Genomic DNA, 18,623 nt, shown 5'->3' with positions numbered 1-18,623 from the left:
CCACAGTAATATAGTAATAGTTTTGTGTTGAAACTATTACTGTATTACTGTGGTTTTATTTTTGCTGTTTCAGTGGTAAAAGCAAATACTGACTGTGAACATCGGGTGGACACCATTCTTTCTAATTCATTTCTATCACTTTTATTTTGCCGCATAATACCGATTTTAACTTAAATTTATATTTCTAAAGACACCAAGTGTAAGCAGTGTGAAATTCATATATCATACATGATAAAACATTATAGTAAACTTAAGAGGCATAAATTCACCGATATTCATAACAAAATAATGCGGAACCTTTCAGTTGGTGTCTCTGTTGTGTCTCCGGATTGTTTTGACTGTTGCGCGTATTCCGGCGGTTGACTTCCGGTTTGTGTTAGCATTTAGCCGTGATGTGTGCGCTCTTACCCCCGGTTGTTTGTGTGATGTTTGGCTAAAAACTGACAACGTTTGTTGCAAAAATGGCGCTTTCGATGGAGACGCAGCTGCAGAGCATCTTTGAAGATGTTGTGGTGACTTTTATCTTTATTTATCATTTACGGTGCAGCTAACATCAATTAGCATCTCAGACACCGTTAGCCTTTTCTCACACTCACTCATTTAACCTGTTTACTTTTGGCCAATTTGTAATTCTGAAAACCTCACCAGGTGGTACCCTTTACTTTCTAAATATACTGAAAAAGCTAACTTTGAGAATTTCCCTATACCTTTTTCATCTCTAACTCACAATTGTCTACAATGTTATTTAGTTTCTGCTATGAGGTGAAATAAGGTGCAACTGTATTCATGACGAAGAAAATTGTTGAGCCAGATACTGCTAAAAAAAAAAAAACATACACAACAGTGACAATAAATCAAGAGTAAATATGAATGAAAAATAAAATAGAAAATTGATGAATTGTGGTGGCTTGATACTGAAGTACTGATATTACACATAACCATAATGAAATATTGCATATTATAATGATACTAAAACTCATATTGCCCATATTATTAAGAGTGATATTGCAAACACTATTGAGGTTATTGTTTATGTTGAAAATAATACCTGAATTTAAGTTCTAAATTTTAAAGTGAATGCTTGCATAATTTTCTTCACAGCGTGTCTCACAGTGAATACAAAATACGATTATTAATAGTAGTGATAATACATTAATAACTTTATTTGAATGGCAAAGTTAATGCAGGAAGTGCAACTCAAAGTGCTCTACATCAATAAAACAGTGAAAAAATAACGACAAGACAATGAAATACAAAACTCCATAACCCAAATAGTAAATAACTGTTATCAGTGAATTGCAGAAAAAGGAAAAAAGGACAAGAACGCAGTTGAAAAAGAAAAGATTTGAGGTTTCGTGAGAAGCCATCTACTAATCAAATGTTTGAAGGCAGATAATGCTAAATGTAGCATCTTCATATGCCTTAGTCCCACTCTGTGAACATTTATAAGACCAGATTTAGAGGATCTTTGGGATTCAGAAACTAGTCATTTAAGAATTTTACCAGAAAAAAAAAAACAACAGAAAATCTTAAATTCTCAAAAGAATGCGGAGCCAGCCAAGAGCCTTGAAAACAAAGTAATGTGTTCTCTGTATTTAGATTTGTTAAAATGATCTGCAGCTACATTTTGGATCATCCGAAATTTGTTTAATGATTGTAAATGAGCATTATAGTAGTTATGTCTCCTAGGAATTAAAGGCATTCAGTAGTCTTTCAACGTCTTTCTCAGACAGGACATGTAGGTTCATCTACAAAATAACCATTAAGATATTGTAAATATAAATGTTTTTGGGATTGCGGTTTGGTCCTTTGGGGTTCTAAGCATTCACTTTATAGTAAAATACCCATTTCCTGTGACTTCTCTTGACACCAAACCATTTTCCTGATAATGGTCCAGCACCAAGACATTGTGAATGAATATATTTTTGCAAGTGAGACTGTGTACAAGAGACCTTTTGAAACTTTTGATTATAGCAGAGGTATAATCTGTTGATAAACTGCACCTTTTCCATTTTTGTCAGCTGACAGTAAAAAGAAGCAATGAACACTAAACACAGAACTTATGATTCCCCCACAACTAAATTTTATCATTTTAAAATGTCGTAGATTGCACTGACTCACAAAGTGATACTGATTCATCCTCCTGAGGCGTTTCTGAGCAAGATGCTCTAATCTCTGCCAACATCAACTGGAAATTATTATGTTTTCAGTAACTGTGATCAAAAAACTGTTGAAAGCTTTAAGATGAAACCCAAGAAAAGAGATAAATTCTAACATTTGCATGTTCTCGTACATATTAATTTGTCGATTTTGTTTCTCTCCTCCTTTTCTTAGAAAACTGAGATGATAGAAGAGGCCTTTGCTGGGTACGATAATTCCAAATTCACCGTTGTGTTAGTGTAAATGTGATAATTCTGTTTATCTTTGCCTGTAAAACTGTAAATTGCACAGCCTAAAATATGAACTGTGTGGGTTTTTAGGATGTTTATGGACACTCCAGAGGATGAGAGGACTAAACTGATCAGCTGCCTCGGAGCCTTCAGACAATACTGGGGGACTTTACCTCAGGTTTCTACTCACACATGCAGCTCACTTATCCTGATCAATAGTTGGCTGTATTTTTTTTATTCACTTTGATGTCTTTCTGCAGGAGTCTCATGAACAATGTGTACAATGGGTGGTTCGCTTCATTCACAGTCAGCACAGCCCTAAACGAATCTCCTTCCTGTACGACTGTCTGGCGATGGCTGTGGAGACCAGTCTGTTACCGCCCAGGTAAAACTGGATGAGGGATATTTATGAGTTATGATGTGTCCATTAATTAAAGTATTGGTGCACCAGCTATGATAATTAAACTATGTTGACAAAAGTATCGGAACACCAGTCTGCGCGAATGGGCACAATTTATTACTGGACCATGGACCAGTAAACAGTAATTTTTTACTGGACCGAAACAGTTTTTACTGGACCGAATATTTTATGCACAAATGTACCAAAAGTTGATGTATAATTTAATTTTAATAATTGTTATACAAATTTACTACTTTATTAATTATGTTTGCAGGTATGTATGAAACCATGGGCGAAGAGAAATTACCGTTTTTATATAGAATAAACCATACAAAATTAACTATTGGATACAGAAAAGCACTCATTTGAGATCAAAACATAAATCATGTACTCTACCATGCTAGAAGTACTATAAATCACAGAGCAATGTGGCTGGGTCAAGCAGAGCGACCTTGTAGAAGCGAAATGAGGTGTGGTTTATTTATTTTCTGTTTATATCATGCGTTTTTATCGCGTGATATCGCTGTTCGCACGAGAGCCTCTCTGAGGAGCAGCCCTCCCCATCCGGACGGCGCGCCGCTGCGCTGTGCTTGCTGTGTGCTTGCTGTGTGCTTTGACTTTCGGAGCAAGACAGCGGCGCTTCGTTCCATTGCGCGGTGCGATCGCATTATATGGAACTTCGGGGTTACAGGAAAAAAATTACACTGGACATGAGACCAGTAATATAGTAAGTTTTACCGGACTTTTGGTACACAAATCGGATTTGACCGATGGTCCGACGTCATTGGCGCACACTGGAACACCCCTTCAAATAATTGAATTCAGGTGTTCCAATCACTTCCATGTCTACAGGTGTATCAAATCAAGCACCTAGGCATGCAGACTGCTTTTACAAACATTAGTGAAAGAATGGGTCGCTCTCAGGAGCTCAGGGAATTCCAGCGTGGAACTGCGATAGGTAGCCACCTGTGCAGTAAGTGCGTTTGTGAAATTTCCTTGACACTAAATATTCCACAGTCAACTGTTAGTGGTGTTATAACAAGTGTAAGTAATGTGGAACAGCAACTCAGCCATGAAGTGGTAGGCCACGTAGAATCACAGAGTGAGGTCGGCGGATGCTGAGGCGCACAGTGTCCTGAAAAAGGCCAACTTTCTGCAGAGTCAATCGCTACACACCTCCACCCTTCATGGGGCCTTCAGATTAGAGTTGTTTAGAATGGGTTTCCATGACCGAGCAGCTGCATCCAAGCAAGACCACAATGCAAAGTGTCGGATGTGGTGTAAAGCACACCGCCACTGGACTCTAGAGCAGGGGAGATGTGTTCTCTGGGGTGATGAATCACGCTTCTCTGTCTGACAGTCTAATGGATGAGTCTGGGTTTGGTGGTTACCATGAAAACGGTACTTGTCGGACTGCATTGTGCCAAGTGTAAAGTTTGGTGGAGGGAGGATTATGGTGTGGGCTTGTTTTTCTGGAGAAGGGCTTGGCCTCTTGGTTCCAGTGAAAGGAACTCTGAATTCTTCAGCATACCAAGACATTTTGGACAATTTCAAGCTCTCAACTTTGTGGGAACAGTCTGACCCCTTTCTGTGGCAACGTGACTGTGCACAAAGGAAGGTCAATAGAGACATGGATGACTGAGTTTGGTGTGGATGAACTTGACTGGCCTGCACAGAGTCCTGACCTCAATCTGATAGAACAACTTTGGGATGAATTAAAGCGGAGACTGAGAGCCAGGCCTTCTGGTCACACATCAGTATCTGACATTACACATGCTCTTCTGGAAGAATGGTCAGAAATACCCATAAACACACTCCTAAACCCTGGGGAAAGTCTTTTCAGAAGAGTTGAGGCTGTTACAGTTGCAAAGGGTGGGCCAACTTCATATTAAACCCTATGGATTAAGAATGTGATGCCATTAAATTTCATGTGCGTGTAAAGCCAGTACTTTGGCAACGTAGTGTATTTATCATGCATTTAATAAATGTCTGTTTTCAGGATGGTGTGCGTTGCTCTGATCAGCTCCGATAATTTGGAGTGGGAGAGGACTCAGCTGTGGGCGTTAACGTTCAAACTGATCCACAAGATCATCGGAGGCGTCGACTACAAGGTGTCTGACACACAGTTCTCACACATACAGCTGAAACTATAATTACACAAGCTCAAAGATGAGAAACTTTCCAATAACATTTTATGTACACTCAACAAAAATATAAACGCAACACTTTTGTTTTGCTCCGATTTTTTATGAGATGAACTCAAAGATCTAAAACTTTTTCCACATACACAATATCACTATTTCTCTCAAATATTTTTCACAAATCTGTCTAAATCTGTGATAGTGAGCACTTCTCCTTTGCTGAGATAATCCATCCCACCTCACAGGTGTTCCATATCAAGATGCTGATTAGACACCATGATTAGTGCACAGGTGTGCCTTAGACTGCCCACAATAAAAGGCCACTCTGAAAGGTGCAGTTTTATCACACAGCACAATGCCACAGATGTGGCAAGATTTGAGGGAGCGTGCAATTGGCATGCTGACAGCAGGAATGTCAACCAGAGCTGTTGCTCGTGTATTAAATGTTCATTTTTCTACCATAAGCCGTCTCCAAAGGCGTTTCAGAGAATTTGACAGTACATCCAACCAGCCTCACAACCGCAGACCACGTGTAACCACACCATTCCAAGACCTCCACATCCAGCATGTTTACCTCCAAGATCATCTGAGACCAGCCACTCAATCGGTTTGCATAACCAAAGAATTTCTGCATAAACTGTCAGAAACCATCTCAGAGAAGCTCATCTGCATGCTCGTCATCCTCATCGAGGTCTCGACCTGACTCCAGTTTGTTGTCGTAACCAACATGAGTGGGCAAATGCTCACATTGGATGGCGTCTGGCACGTTGGAGAGGTGTTCTCTCCATGGATGAATCCCGGTTTACACTGTTCAGGGCAGATGGCAGACAGTGTGTGTGGTGTCGTGTGGCTAAGCGGTTTTCTGATGTCAATGTTGTGGATGGAGTGGTCCATGGTGGCGGTGGGGTTATGGTATGGGCAGGCGTCTGTTATGGACCAAGAACACAGGTGCATTTTATTGATGGCATTTTGAATGCACAGAGATACCGTGATGAGATCCTGAGGCCCATTGTTGTGCCATACATCCAAGAACATCACCTCATGTTGCAGCAGGGAAATGCACGGCCCCAAGTTGCAAAACAAAACTGCACCTTTCAGAGTGTCCTTTTATTGTGGGCAGTCTAAGGCACACCTGTGCACTAATCATGGTGTCTAATCAGCATCTTGATATGGCACACCTGTGAGGTGGGACGGATTATCTCAGCAAAGGAGAAGTGCTCACTATCACAGATTTAGACAGATTTGTCAACAATATTTGAGAGAAATGGTGATATTATGTCTGTGGAAAAAGTTTTAGATCTTTGAGTTCATCTCATAAAAAATGGGAGCAAAAACAAAAGTGTTGGGTTTATATTTTTGTTGAGTGTAGTAAGCTGCACTTTCTTGATTTTTTTTTTGCCATCTTTACTACAAGTGCTGTCGTGAACCAAAGAAAATGTTGGACTGAAATCGTAGCGACTCTTCAACCAATCGATCGACATGCTACCTGTAGATTAATTAAATGTTTCACAATGATCTCAGACACTCTACCTGCAGCCTTATTAGTGAAAATGAATTCCAAAATGAACAACATATATCATAAATATAGCATTGGCAGCATGTTTAAAGCATCTGAATCTGTGTTGTCTTTGTCACTGTTTTGTGGTTCTTGGTATTAAGTCATTTTGTATATTCTTCTTGTTGTTTTTGTCTGGTTTTGAATTTGCTTGTGTTCATTTTGCATCTCTGTTAGTCCATTCTAATATTTTTCTGGTCATTTTTTTTGTCTTAGTGGTTGTTTGGCATTTATTTGTGTTCATTTTGCGTTTCTTTTGTTTAAAATTAGTTTGTGTTTCTTTGTGGTCATTTTGCATCTTCTTTTTCCTTCCATTTTGGATCTAGTGTAGACCGTTTGTGTGTCCAAGAGGTGATTTTTATATGTGCTTACACTGAATCATTGTCTGTACTTTCCATTGGTTTGTGTTTTGTTCTGTCTCAGTGGTTGATTTGTGTCTGCTTGCATAGGTTTTGTATTTGTTTGTGTTAATTTTTGCATCTCTTTTTCCTCACTTTTGGCATCTTTCCAGTCATTTTGTGTGTCTATGAGGTGATGTTGCATTTGTTTGCGTTCATTTTGCAACACTTTTTATTGGTTTGTGTCTCTTTGTGGTTGTATTGCATCTCTTGTGTGTCAGTTTTGCATCTTTTTGGATTTGGTTCCGTTTCTCCACGGTTGATTTCTGCTTTTTAAAATTTTTGCAGCTGTCTGTATTTGTTTTGAGTCATTTTGTGTGTCCTTGCTGTTTTATCTGTTTGACATGATGTGAAGTAGTTTGGAGTGAAGTATATGTTCATCAAGCACTGAATAAGTCAGACCTGAAAGTCTTCATCAGGTTGGACCGGTTTGAAGGTGTGAATGTATGGGGGTGTTCAGGTAATCTGTTGAGCCTGCTGCCAAAAACAGTGGATTAATCCTGAAAGATTGATGTAGAGTTTTCCTCCGTATAAAAGTTGCACGGGAGCTTGATGAGAGCATATCGACCAACCAGTTGACCAACTGGTCACTGCAGCCCTGCAGTTTAGAAACTGTTGCTTTGTTTTGTGAAATTCCAAAATTGTGAAATCTTTTTTAGTATTACAAGTGTTAACCTCAAAATACCAATAATTCATACTTTCTCATTGCCCTTTCCAAGCGTCAAAAAACCTCTGTGGATTTGTCGTCTATATTTTAAGCTTTATAAAGAGACTATTGTTAACACGGAAGTCGTCTATGTTTATACTGTGTTTCAGGGCGTCCGTGACCTTTTGAAAACTGTTCTGGATAAAATTCAAACCATTCCCACCACCGTCAGCTCAGCCATCGTCCAGCAGCTTCTGGCTGCCAGAGAGGTATCATCTTCCTGCCTTACATAAATAAATGGAAAGTTAACTTTAATCTTGAGGCTTTATTTGGATGCTTTTCTGTGTTTTCTCTCGTTCCAGGTGGTAGAATATATCCTGGATAGAAATGCCTGCCTCTTGCCGGCCTACTTTGCTGTTACAGAAATCAGAAAGTTGTATCCAGAGGGACAACTGTCACACTGGGTAAGTCGTGTTTTTTTGTGTTGGTGTGTTTGTCATTTTCCTCTTACTCTGTCCTTTGTCGATTCTTTATTGTCTCTATGTGTCTCCTTCGGTTGTAGCTTCTGGGCAGTTTGATATCAGACTTTGTGGATAGTTTCAGACCAACAGCCAGAATCAACTCGATCTGTGGTAAGAGAAACATGCAAACACCCACACTGGAAGTATATAATATATAATATTCAAATCATAGAAAATTTTGTTCAGCCCAAGGATTGCTGTTTTTTACCATCTGGTTGTCTCATTCTAATGCTTTACTGAAGCTTTAAAGAACCAATATTCTGCTTTTTGGTACCTCTTTTCCTTCAGTGTTATATAGGTGAATTTTTGTGCATGTAAAAGGTCTGCACATTTACAAAACCAGAAAAATCTGCTCCTTCCTTCCTGAGACACGTCGTTTGAAGTCGAGCATGAGCATCACCATGAAACACATTTGCATAACGCCTGAAATCTCAGTTTGAAACAGTGCAATCAGCACTAAATAATGACACTAATGTTGTAATATAGTTTAGTTTGAGCAAATTGAAGCTTTCAGGTTTCTTCATGCTGCTCATTTCTAATTGTAAATTTCGTTGTTTAGGCCGCATGCTGTGACTCGACTGCCACCAGCTTGGTTTTCAGAGAGTTAAAATTCCGTTTCTTTACATCACTTTGTGTTCTTGACCTCAAAAATGTAATTTGTCGCTTGAGCACATGAATATAGTGGAAATGTCGTGATTACTGACTTGTTTTTTCAGGGTCCAAGAAGCTCATTAGTGCCAACTGCTTGAATTTACGCCCAGTAATGTTATTGCATCACTGTATTTTCTTGTAATATGTCTGTTAATCCAGATTTTGTGTCCACAGGTCGCTGCAGTCTGTTACCAGTTGTGAATAACAGCGGAGCCATCTGTAACTCCTGGAAATTAGATCCCACAACTCTCCGCTTCCCTCTGAGAGGAATGCTGCCTTTTGATAAGGTAATAAATATACCTACGGACTAAAGACACATTTATAAATACAGGAGAAGCGCTAATAAAGTATTTTTTGTGTACGTAGGACCTGTTTGAGCCTCAGACCGGTTTGCTGCGTTATGTACTGGAACAACCGTACTCCAGAGAGATGGTGTGCAACATGTTAGGACTCAACAAACAGGTAAAGCAACATCCTCTTCTTCTTCTTTTCCTGCCACCTGCCCCCTTTTTCTGTTTGCCACCCCCCCTTTCTTTTTATTTTGCCCTCCTTTAGCCCCCTTTTTCTTTCCGTTTCTTTCTCTTAGTTGGTTCTTTTTTGTATTAATTTTACCTTCGTTTTCTTTGCCTCCTCCCCTAATTTCACCCGTCTTCTCCCTTGTAATCCTCTGTAACACAGCTGTATAATAAGACCATGTGTAAAGCAGCGCTGTGAGCTTGACCCATAATGCACTGGTGTCAGTTTGCCCTGTTGGGTTCATGCAGCTTCAGCTCAGCTCAGCTTATCACCGAGTCCAAACGTTTTCCAAGCCTGATATGGATTTTTTTTTTCTTTCACAAACGATCCGGTTTGTGTGTTTTACCCGGCTGAGCTGATGCTTCATGAGCTGAACAGACTAGCGAACTATCCTAGCTCCTTAGTCACCACTTTCTCTCTCTGTTTCCTCCTTTCTTTCTTTGTTTCTCTTCCTTCTCTCTCTCTTTTTGTCCTCTGGTTGTGTGTCGTGTTCGTCTGTCTCTCTGCCATGCGCTCTGTAGACTCTGAACATTGCCCAGGTATGTTGTTGTTCCTCTTCCTGGTCACCTGACCTACCAACTAACCAGCCCATTGGACGATTAGCTTTGTAGGCATGTCTTAGAAACGGGACAAAGAAAGACGAGAAAATGGAACAAATGAGAATGGCTACAGAGCTTGAGATGGACACAGCAGGGCTCCACAGAGAAATAATTAGGAGACAAACACAGACGTGGTTAAATATACACTGAACAGGTAGATAAAGTCTTGCAGATAAGAAACAGCAGGCAGTTTATGGATTATTAACCTCGTTTGTTTCCCGTCACGTCAGTTTGCTTTGCATGATAGCTTATCTGTGGTTTTACCGTGGAAGAATCACTACAGTCACAATAAAAATGTATTCATTAAAGCCACAGATGGCCAAAAGTTTCTGTTAACCCACTGAACCCCAAGCAACAGTTTTTAGGTGTGTGTTTGGTTTTTTTTTTGCTGTTTCTGTAATTTTTACTGCACTATAAAGTCCTGCGCCTCTATGGGAACAGAAAAAGATCAACAGAATTTTTTGTCTTTGACAGAATCTGGTTAATGTAAATGGTTTATTTTTTTGCATTAAAGTTTTACAATATTAAGCTTAAATTTTGGTTATTTTTCCCAAAGGAGCCACAGTTCAAGAAGTGTGGGAAAGTTGTTACCATTAATATTTAGTGTCTGTATATCAACCCATATTCTTGGCACTTAAAATGGAAATGTGAAACTGACCTGCACAATACAATGAAAATATGTCACTAGTTACTAATTAGTTGCCACTAATGTTCAAAAACAGGAAGTCAGTTCAGGGTCTAAGCAGCTCATGAGTGCCTGCTGCTTAAATTTATAGCCTCTATTGTTTCTGCATCGTTGGATTTGCTTGCTACGTTAATGATTAATTCACCTTATTTGATTTAATCTTCTGCATGTTTGCAAAACAGTTTGTTGACCAAGACTTTATTTTATGACTCTGGATTGATTTATAAACTGAGTTTATTATCCAGATGGAAAGAGCTGTAGGGTCTTTGGGTTACAGAAAACAGTGTGTTTAGTTCTAGCTGATATTAAATATTTCTAAACCCTGCTGTTGACATTTCAAGTCCTGCTGCTCTGCATGTGTGGATGTAGTCTGGTGCTTGCCTGTTGTTAGCGGGATCCTCCTGTGTCAGGTCGCTAATGCTTTCTGTTGTGCTGACCTGGGCAAAACTTCACTGTTTGGACTAAATAGTGGTATTACCATGGCCAGTAATATATGTAGGTATTATCACATCGTTTATCTTCGAATAGCTCTGCAAATCAAGTGATGGGAGCTACAGTTTGAGGTTTTCAGACAGTGATTAAACTGCAGAATGAGTCATATAGGACACTGTGCTTGCTAAACAATAAAATTCTGAATTTTAACCACCACAAGTCATTTTTTAGTCTGTGGAGATGCTGAGATATGATGAAACTGCCCACATTATGCATTTAGTGCAGCCAGTGAATGGCTACAAACAGAGCTTTTGCTATAAAAGCATCAGCATTCTGAATTTGAAAGTGAATGTCAGCGCCAGTCAGTGACAAAGCAAAGCAGTGAAGAGTCAGAAATGCTAACAGCATTTACCACTGCTTACAATATAACCAAACAAGAACTGACTAACTTTATGTCACAGATTGTCCTGATGAAAAAGAACAAAACATTTATTTGCACTTTTATTTCTGCTTGTCAGCATTAAAATTAGTCTTAAAAAATATTTGCTAAATGCAGTGCAACCAGTGTAGAAACCTAATGTAGAACCTTGACAACCCTAATATATGACATCTTCTTCTTTCACTTTAAACCACCTTATTGTGCTTTATTGCTGCAGTACTTCAGCAAACCTTTCTCTAATGCAGCTTGTGCAATCCACTCAAAGTGATAAAGACTGGTAGTTTGTAATGGTCACACTCAACTAGCTCCATTCCTTTTTAAACTGGTTTATCACTCCAAAAAAAACCATCTCGTCTCTTCAGGTTCAAGATGAGATTATATTTTTTTCATTAAAAATGAACAAGATTATCATGCAGAGTGCTTTAATTACCATTGAGAGCTTGAAAACGGATTTTAGAAGTTAGTTTTGTTTATTTTTAATTATTTGATGGTTGTTTTGCTCAGGTTGGGTGATGAGTGTGGTCTGGTTGGCTACGACTTCTATCATGTGATGTTCAAAAAGTGCGATCAACTAAAAACACGGGTTATTTGAGGGTTTTTATTGGTTTGTCTCAGTTGATTGTTAGCGATCTGGAACTCACATTCACAGATGACTGAAAAGAAAAATTAAAATTTTCTCTTCTAGATGATGAACACAATAAAACGGTTTTATTATGTGCGTGGTTTATTTTTCTTTAAAAACTGGTTTCTTTCAAATAAGCTACATAATGTTGCTGAAACAGTCTGACAGGACCTGAGAAGTCGTTTAATGTCAAAGTAAAAGCTTCCTCTTCAGCCTCATTTCTTATTTAATATGGTTTATACATGTTTCTTTCAATATTTTCATTCATTTTATTGTTTTCATTCTGTTAAAGTCTTTAATTCAGTTCAGTGTTTGAGCAATTCTAAATTAAAATACAAAGAAGAAAAAAACATTTCACTAAGTAGAATAAAGAAATTAAAATGATTAATTAATGAAGAATTTTTTGTTGCTTTTTCTGTGTATTTTTATTTATACATGTTTTTATTTTTTTTCATTAATTTTATTGAATTTTATAAGTTAAAATTTTTATGTTTTGTTTTTTAAAGTCTCATTTTCTCAAATCTTTATGATTTCATTTTCATGTTTTTAATCTTTTCATCATTGCTGTATGTTTTATTTTGAGGTCATCTGTGAAGCACTTTGAGCAGCACTCAGCTGTGTAAAAGGTGTGACACACATGAAGTTTGATTAATTTATTGATTGATTTATAGAAGAGCAGTGTAGATCGTAATGCTTTATTGCATTTGCACAGTTTTTGTTTACTATTATTTGGTGACTAGAATTATGCATTTGTTCCAGAAACACAGGCGATAACCAGCATTAGTTGCACATTTATCTGATTGTCACCATCTGAATACACCCTAACCTTGCGTACCAGCTCTACAAAATTAAAAACAAAGTCAGAAATTGACTATTCATGCATAAATCATTCTGTCAAATGAGGCTGCTACTGGTCGGGATGTTGGTAGGTGATAGATGAGGTTAAAACCAGCCGCTAATTCTGATTTTACTGTTGGATTGAACTCGGCAAGCGGTTTTCTTCCTGAAGATATGCCTGCGGATCCTTCTCTCTTCTCCCTCTTTTTCTGTGTCTCTTTGTCGTCTTTTCTTTCCTTTTCTGTGAGCATGACAGTGTGTTTGAGTGCAGCAGAAGAGAAGTTGTACAGAAGGCGAATGCATAAAAGTGTAATAAAGTGACCCACCGTCGGCTTCACAGCTCCTCTTCTTCGTCCTCCTGATGCACCTCCTTCCCCAGACCTGTTAGTGTGCATGCTGGAATGAGTTGCACGCTTTGGTTTGCTGTTTAGTGCCGTGCTTTTGTACTTTGTTGTGCTGTGTTGTGCTGTGCTGTTCAACCCTTCGCTAAGAGACCTTTTACTCCTTCTGCTCTGTCAGTGGTGTGTGAATTTAAGTTTGGTTGTATGTATTTTAATTGCACTGTTTATAGGTCTTACAGAAATTAATTAAACATGTGAAGGTCATACCTGTTTGTATGGAGCGATCAGTTGCTGATTGGGGCTTTAGAATACAGTTAACCTGCCTTTCTGTCACCTCCCTGTATTGCCTTATTTAAACTAACCTAACCCCAACTCCAGCCACGTGTCTGGTTTCCCTCCTTCCCGCTCTAATCCCACGTTTTATCAAACTCCCCTTTTTATACATGAAAGTCTCGTCTTCTCTGGTTCAGGTACGGTACTCCTATGAGGTTCACACATTTTGCATTTTTATGTCCTCCATGATATATAAAGATGCAATCAAAAGGTTCAGAGATTGCGCATATAAATTTGACTGCCTGCCATCCTTGTCGAGTTAATCTTCTGGTGCAGTGATACTCTGCTCACAGTGCTCCTGCAGCGTTTGTAAGTTAAACTTTAGAGGAAAGATACTAAAGTGAGCATGCTCATAATGCTCTTCCAATGTCAAGCTGCTGGTTCTTCTCATGATCCTTCACTTGAAAGTTGGGTTATCTTGCTGCTGAGTGGATGTTTGTTTTCTGTGGAGAAATCACAAATATGTAGCTGCCAGTGTTTACAAAAATGTAAACATCAAGTCCTGTTGTTAATAGCACAAAATCATGCAGCATCCCCACTGTTGATAGTTACTGTTTGCATATGTTTAATGCAGGTGCGCTTGTTGTGCACCTTAATATGCAGCTCTGCTGAAAATCAGCTACATTATAAGACTTCTACTGAACTCAGTTCTATATTATATCAACAGTAAGTTGGCATAAGTATAATATATTGCATTAACAAAAGTTTGCTGTAAGAAAAAGGCTCTCTGCAAAGTCGGTCCGACATAACTAAAAGAGTCAAGCGGTTGCAGCTAATCTGTACATTTATTTCATAAGTGCACATAAACAATCAACAACAGAAGATTGAGTGGCTGGCCAGGGCTGTGGTATTGTCTTTTACCGAAACCAACATCAGAACTGAACACAACCGAAATAAAGCTGAAAAACTGTAACCGCCGGAAGAACAAAAGAGCTGCAGTGTTTTAACAGGATGCTGTAAAACACATTACCTTCTTGCATATTCATCTACATTTAATTTTATTCATGTACCACTAATCAGTAGATAAACTTGGGTCTAGAATATCACAGCTGCTCGCAAACACAAAACTTCTTTTGCCATGGAAGTTTACTTAAAGGTCTCAACCTGTAGGAGATTTGACAGAAATCTTAGTGAAAGTTACGTGGGCCCTTCGGTTTCTACAAATTTGACGAAGGGTATGATAAATGGTGTGATGAGGCTACAGTAGGTTGTACCAGATGACAGAGGCAGTAAGGAGATGCATGTTTTCTAACAGCTGCTGGAGCATCCATCAGCATAAGTCTTTGTGACGTAATTTTAAGATGTTTTTATTTCCTCCCTCCCTCTTTCTCTTTCCTTCCTTTTCCTCTCTGTCCTCGGACGTCTTTCCCTCCCTTTCCTCGGTTTAACCTCCTCTCCCACCGTTTTCTTCCCTCTGTAACACTCCCCTCCTGCCCTCCCAGCACAAGCAGCGCTGCCCGGTGCTGGAGGAGCAGCTGGTGGACCTGGTGGTTTACGCCATGGAGCGATCCGAGACCGAAGAGCACTTTGACGCCGACATCGGAGGAACCAGCCAGCTGCTGTGGCAGCATCTGTCCTCGCAGCTCATCTTCTTTGTGCTGTTTCAGTTCGCGAGTTTCCCTCACATGGTGCTGTCTCTACACCAGAAGGTAAGAGGGAAGAAAACACTGAAATCTGTCACTTTTTACTGTGACTCCAGTCAATTAGAGCAGATTGAGGGCAGCTCAGGAAGAAAATTTGCTATCAAAATAGACATAGTTCTTATAATACAGTTGCCTTCACTTCTTTCTGAGTCATAGGGAATGCAGGTAAAAGCGACGTTAAAGCAAGAATGTATTTTTAACTACTTGTCTTTCTCTTTGACGCCTTCCTTCTCTGTAGCTTGCAGGCAGAGGTCTTATTAAAGGAAGAGATCATCTGATGTGGGTCCTGCTGCAGTTCATATCAGGAAGCATTCAGAAGAACGCCTTGGCCGACTTCCTACCAGTCATGAAGCTTTTCGACCTGCTTTACCCTGAAAAAGAGGTACAAGTCTGATAAAAAATAATGATTCAGTCATCATTAGGTGAAAATCCACAAGTTTAGATAAAAAATAGAAAAATGTCAAACAGCAAGTATGTGATAAAATCGAAAACACTGAATCAAAATTGAGGGAATAGAAGGGCTGACAAGATTAATAAGGTACAGACCAGATTTTTGAAGTTATTGGTTTTATTATAAGCAATAATAATATTAGAAGCTTTGTCTACACAGCTAACTTGTTCAACCAGCTGAAAAAATAACACAAACCGCAACACAAACAAATGAAAGCCAAGAAGAAAAACAAAGCTAACATTACCTCACTGAACTTTTTTCCTCACCCAGCATCAACTCAGGTATTCATGAAAGAAACGCTACGCAGTGAATCACTTAATTGCACAACTAAGTGAAAGCAGCTCTGTTTAGTAAAAGGTCGTTAGAATTTTATTTACATTTTGCGGGTGGGAGATGAGCTGTGAGTAAGGAGGAGTCTAATTGTGAAACAGAGATGTGTGCATTAGCAGGAATGAATCACTGCCGTAAATAATCTCAACATTTGTCAAAAATAATTATCATAATGGCTTCATTTGCACTGTAAGTTCTACTAGTTGTGAGAGTTAAACCTCTGTTTTCTGTCCCTCTTCAGTGCATTCCAGTTCCTGACATCAACAAACCCCAGTCGACCCATTCGTTTGCGATGACCTGCATCTGGATCCACCTGAACCGCAAAGCTCAGAACGACAACTCCAAGCTGCAGATACCAATTCCTCACTCCCTGAAGCTGCACCACGAGTAAGAACCTTTAACTTACTCATCAAAGTATGCAAATGCCACAAAACTCTCTAATTTTACACCCAAAACCCTCTCTTTTTTTTGCAGGTTTCTCCAGCAGTCCCTGCGTAACAAGACTCTGGGGATGTCCGACTATAAGATCGCACTGCTGTGTAACGCCTACAGCACCAACTCCGAGTGCTTCACGCTGCCCATGGGCGTCTTGGTGGAAACCATCTACGGAAACGGAACCATGAAGATCAACCTACCGGGAACCAGCTGCATCGCATCGGGATCGGTCACTCCGCTTCCCATGAACCTGCTGGACTCGCTCACTGTGCATGCAAAGATGAGGTAGTGGACAGATTCCAAGCTTAGATGATTTGTTAAAAGTAAAAGTTTCTTGAAACGCTTTAAACCATCTTGTGTTTCTAGTCTGATCCACAGCATCGCCACTCGTGTGATCAAGTTGGCCCACGCTAAGTCCAGCATCGCTCTGGCTCCAGCGCTGGTGGAAACATACAGCCGACTGCTGGTCTACATGGAAATAGAGTCTCTGGGCATCAAAGGGTTCATCAGTGAGTGCAATCTAATTCACTAAAAATATCCACTATGTTGAAAATAGAGATTAAAACAGTAATCAAGAAAATACAGTAATAGATATTTGGGTTTTTTTTGTAGGATTTTAACCCATAATATGTGAATTACTCTGGTAATTTCACACCATAAATAGCACTATTAAGGCTTAACCCCTTTGTCAGGGTAATTTGTAGCAGCAAATACATTCTTTTTCTCTATTAGAAAGCACTTTGATGCAATGACTGCTGTTTTAAATGGACTATACACACGTGGACAAAATTGTTGGTACCCCTCAGTTAAAGAAGGAAAAACCCACAATTCTCACTGAAATCACTTGAAACTCACAAAAGTAACAATAAATAAAAATTTATTGAAAATTAGATAATCAAAAACAGCCATTACTTTTGAATTGTTGATTAACATAATTATTTAAAAAAACAAACTAATGAAACAGGCCTGGACAAAAATGATGGTACCTCTATAAAAGATTGAAAACTATTTGACCAGAGGGACATGATTAACTCAGGTGTGTCATTTAATTGACATCACAGGTGTTTCCAAACTCATAATCAGTCAGTCTGCCTATTTAAAGGGAGACAAGTAGTCACCCTGCTGTTTGGTGAAAAGGTGTGTACCACACTGAACATGGACAACAGAAAGCGAAGGAGAGAATTGTCCCAGGACATCCGAAAAAAAAATTATAGACAAACATCTTAAAGGTAAAGGCTATAAGACCATCTCTAAACAGCTTGAAGTTCCTGTGACAACAGTGGCTCATATTATTCAGAAGTTCAAGACCCACGGGACAGTAGCCAACCTCCCTGGACGTGGCCGCAAGAGGAAAATTGATGACAAATTGAAGAGACGGATCGTTGGAATTGTATCCAAAGAGCCCAGAGCAACCTCCAAAGAAATTAAAGGTGAACTCCAAGGCCAAGGTACATCAGTGTCAGATGGCACCATTCGTCGTTGTTTGAGCCAAAGTGGACTTCATGGGAGACGACCAAGGAGGACACCACTGCTGAAAAAAACTCATAAAAAAGCCAGACTGGAATTTGCAAAAATGCATGTTGACAAGCCACAAAGCTTCTGGGAGAATGTCCTTTGGACAGATGAGACCAAACTGGAGCTTTTTGGTAAGGCACATCAACTCTGTGTTCATAGACTCAAAAACCAAGCATACGAAGAAAAGAACACTGTCCCTACGGTGAAACATGGAGGAGGCTCAGTAATGTTTTGGGGCTGCTTTGCTGCATCTGGCACAGGGTGTCTTGAAAGTGTGCAAGGTACGATGAAATCTGAAGACTATCAAGGCATTCTGGAGAGAAATGTGCTGCCTAGTGTCAGAAAGCTTGGTCTCAGTCGCAGGTCATGGGTCTTCCAACAGGACAACGATCCAAAACACACAGCCAAAAACACCCAAGAATGGCTGAGAGAAAAGCGTTGGACTATTCTAAAGTGGCCTTCTATGAGCCCAGATCTGAATCCCATTGAACATATGTGGAAGGAGCTGAAACATGCCATTTGGAGAAGACACCCATCAAACCTGAGACAACTGGAGCTGTTTGCTCATGAGGAGTGGGCCAAAATACCTGTTGACAGCTGCAGAACGCTCATTGACAAATACAGAAATCGTTTAATTGCCGTGATTGCCTCAAAAGGTTGTGCAACAAAATATTAAGTTATGGGTACCATCATTTTTGTCCAGCCCTATTTCATTAGTTTGTTTTTTTAAATAATTATGTTAA

At 39.4% G+C, this 18,623-nt stretch overlaps 1 protein-coding gene across 2 annotated transcripts in view; it reads left to right on the top strand.

Annotated features, from left to right (window-relative positions):
* The first annotated feature begins 346 nt into the window (after window positions 1–346).
* The window catches only part of med23 (mediator complex subunit 23), a 31,617-nt gene continuing 13,340 nt past the window's right edge, over window positions 347–18,623 (top strand). The window contains exons 1-16 of one of the 2 annotated variants that reach the window (XM_022218042.2): window positions 347–512; window positions 2,335–2,366; window positions 2,481–2,568; window positions 2,651–2,775; window positions 4,790–4,901; window positions 7,701–7,799; window positions 7,893–7,994; window positions 8,093–8,162; window positions 8,877–8,989; window positions 9,069–9,164; window positions 9,740–9,757; window positions 14,949–15,155; window positions 15,388–15,531; window positions 16,172–16,317; window positions 16,405–16,650; window positions 16,732–16,874. In XM_022218042.2, coding sequence (XP_022073734.2) covers window positions 462–512; window positions 2,335–2,366; window positions 2,481–2,568; window positions 2,651–2,775; window positions 4,790–4,901; window positions 7,701–7,799; window positions 7,893–7,994; window positions 8,093–8,162; window positions 8,877–8,989; window positions 9,069–9,164; window positions 9,740–9,757; window positions 14,949–15,155; window positions 15,388–15,531; window positions 16,172–16,317; window positions 16,405–16,650; window positions 16,732–16,874 — 1,792 coding nt within the window. In that variant the 5' untranslated portion in view covers window positions 347–461. The remainder of the gene's footprint in view (window positions 513–2,334; window positions 2,367–2,480; window positions 2,569–2,650; window positions 2,776–4,789; window positions 4,902–7,700; window positions 7,800–7,892; window positions 7,995–8,092; window positions 8,163–8,876; window positions 8,990–9,068; window positions 9,165–9,739; window positions 9,758–14,948; window positions 15,156–15,387; window positions 15,532–16,171; window positions 16,318–16,404; window positions 16,651–16,731; window positions 16,875–18,623) is intronic. The other variant, XM_022218043.2, reaches the window with a different exon arrangement.

Source organism: Acanthochromis polyacanthus, chromosome 16, assembly GCF_021347895.1.
Source record: "Acanthochromis polyacanthus isolate Apoly-LR-REF ecotype Palm Island chromosome 16, KAUST_Apoly_ChrSc, whole genome shotgun sequence".
Lineage (NCBI taxonomy): Eukaryota > Metazoa > Chordata > Actinopteri > Pomacentridae > Acanthochromis > Acanthochromis polyacanthus.
The sequence above is the reverse complement of the archived record's forward strand: the minus strand, read 5'-3'. Positions and strand labels throughout refer to the sequence as shown.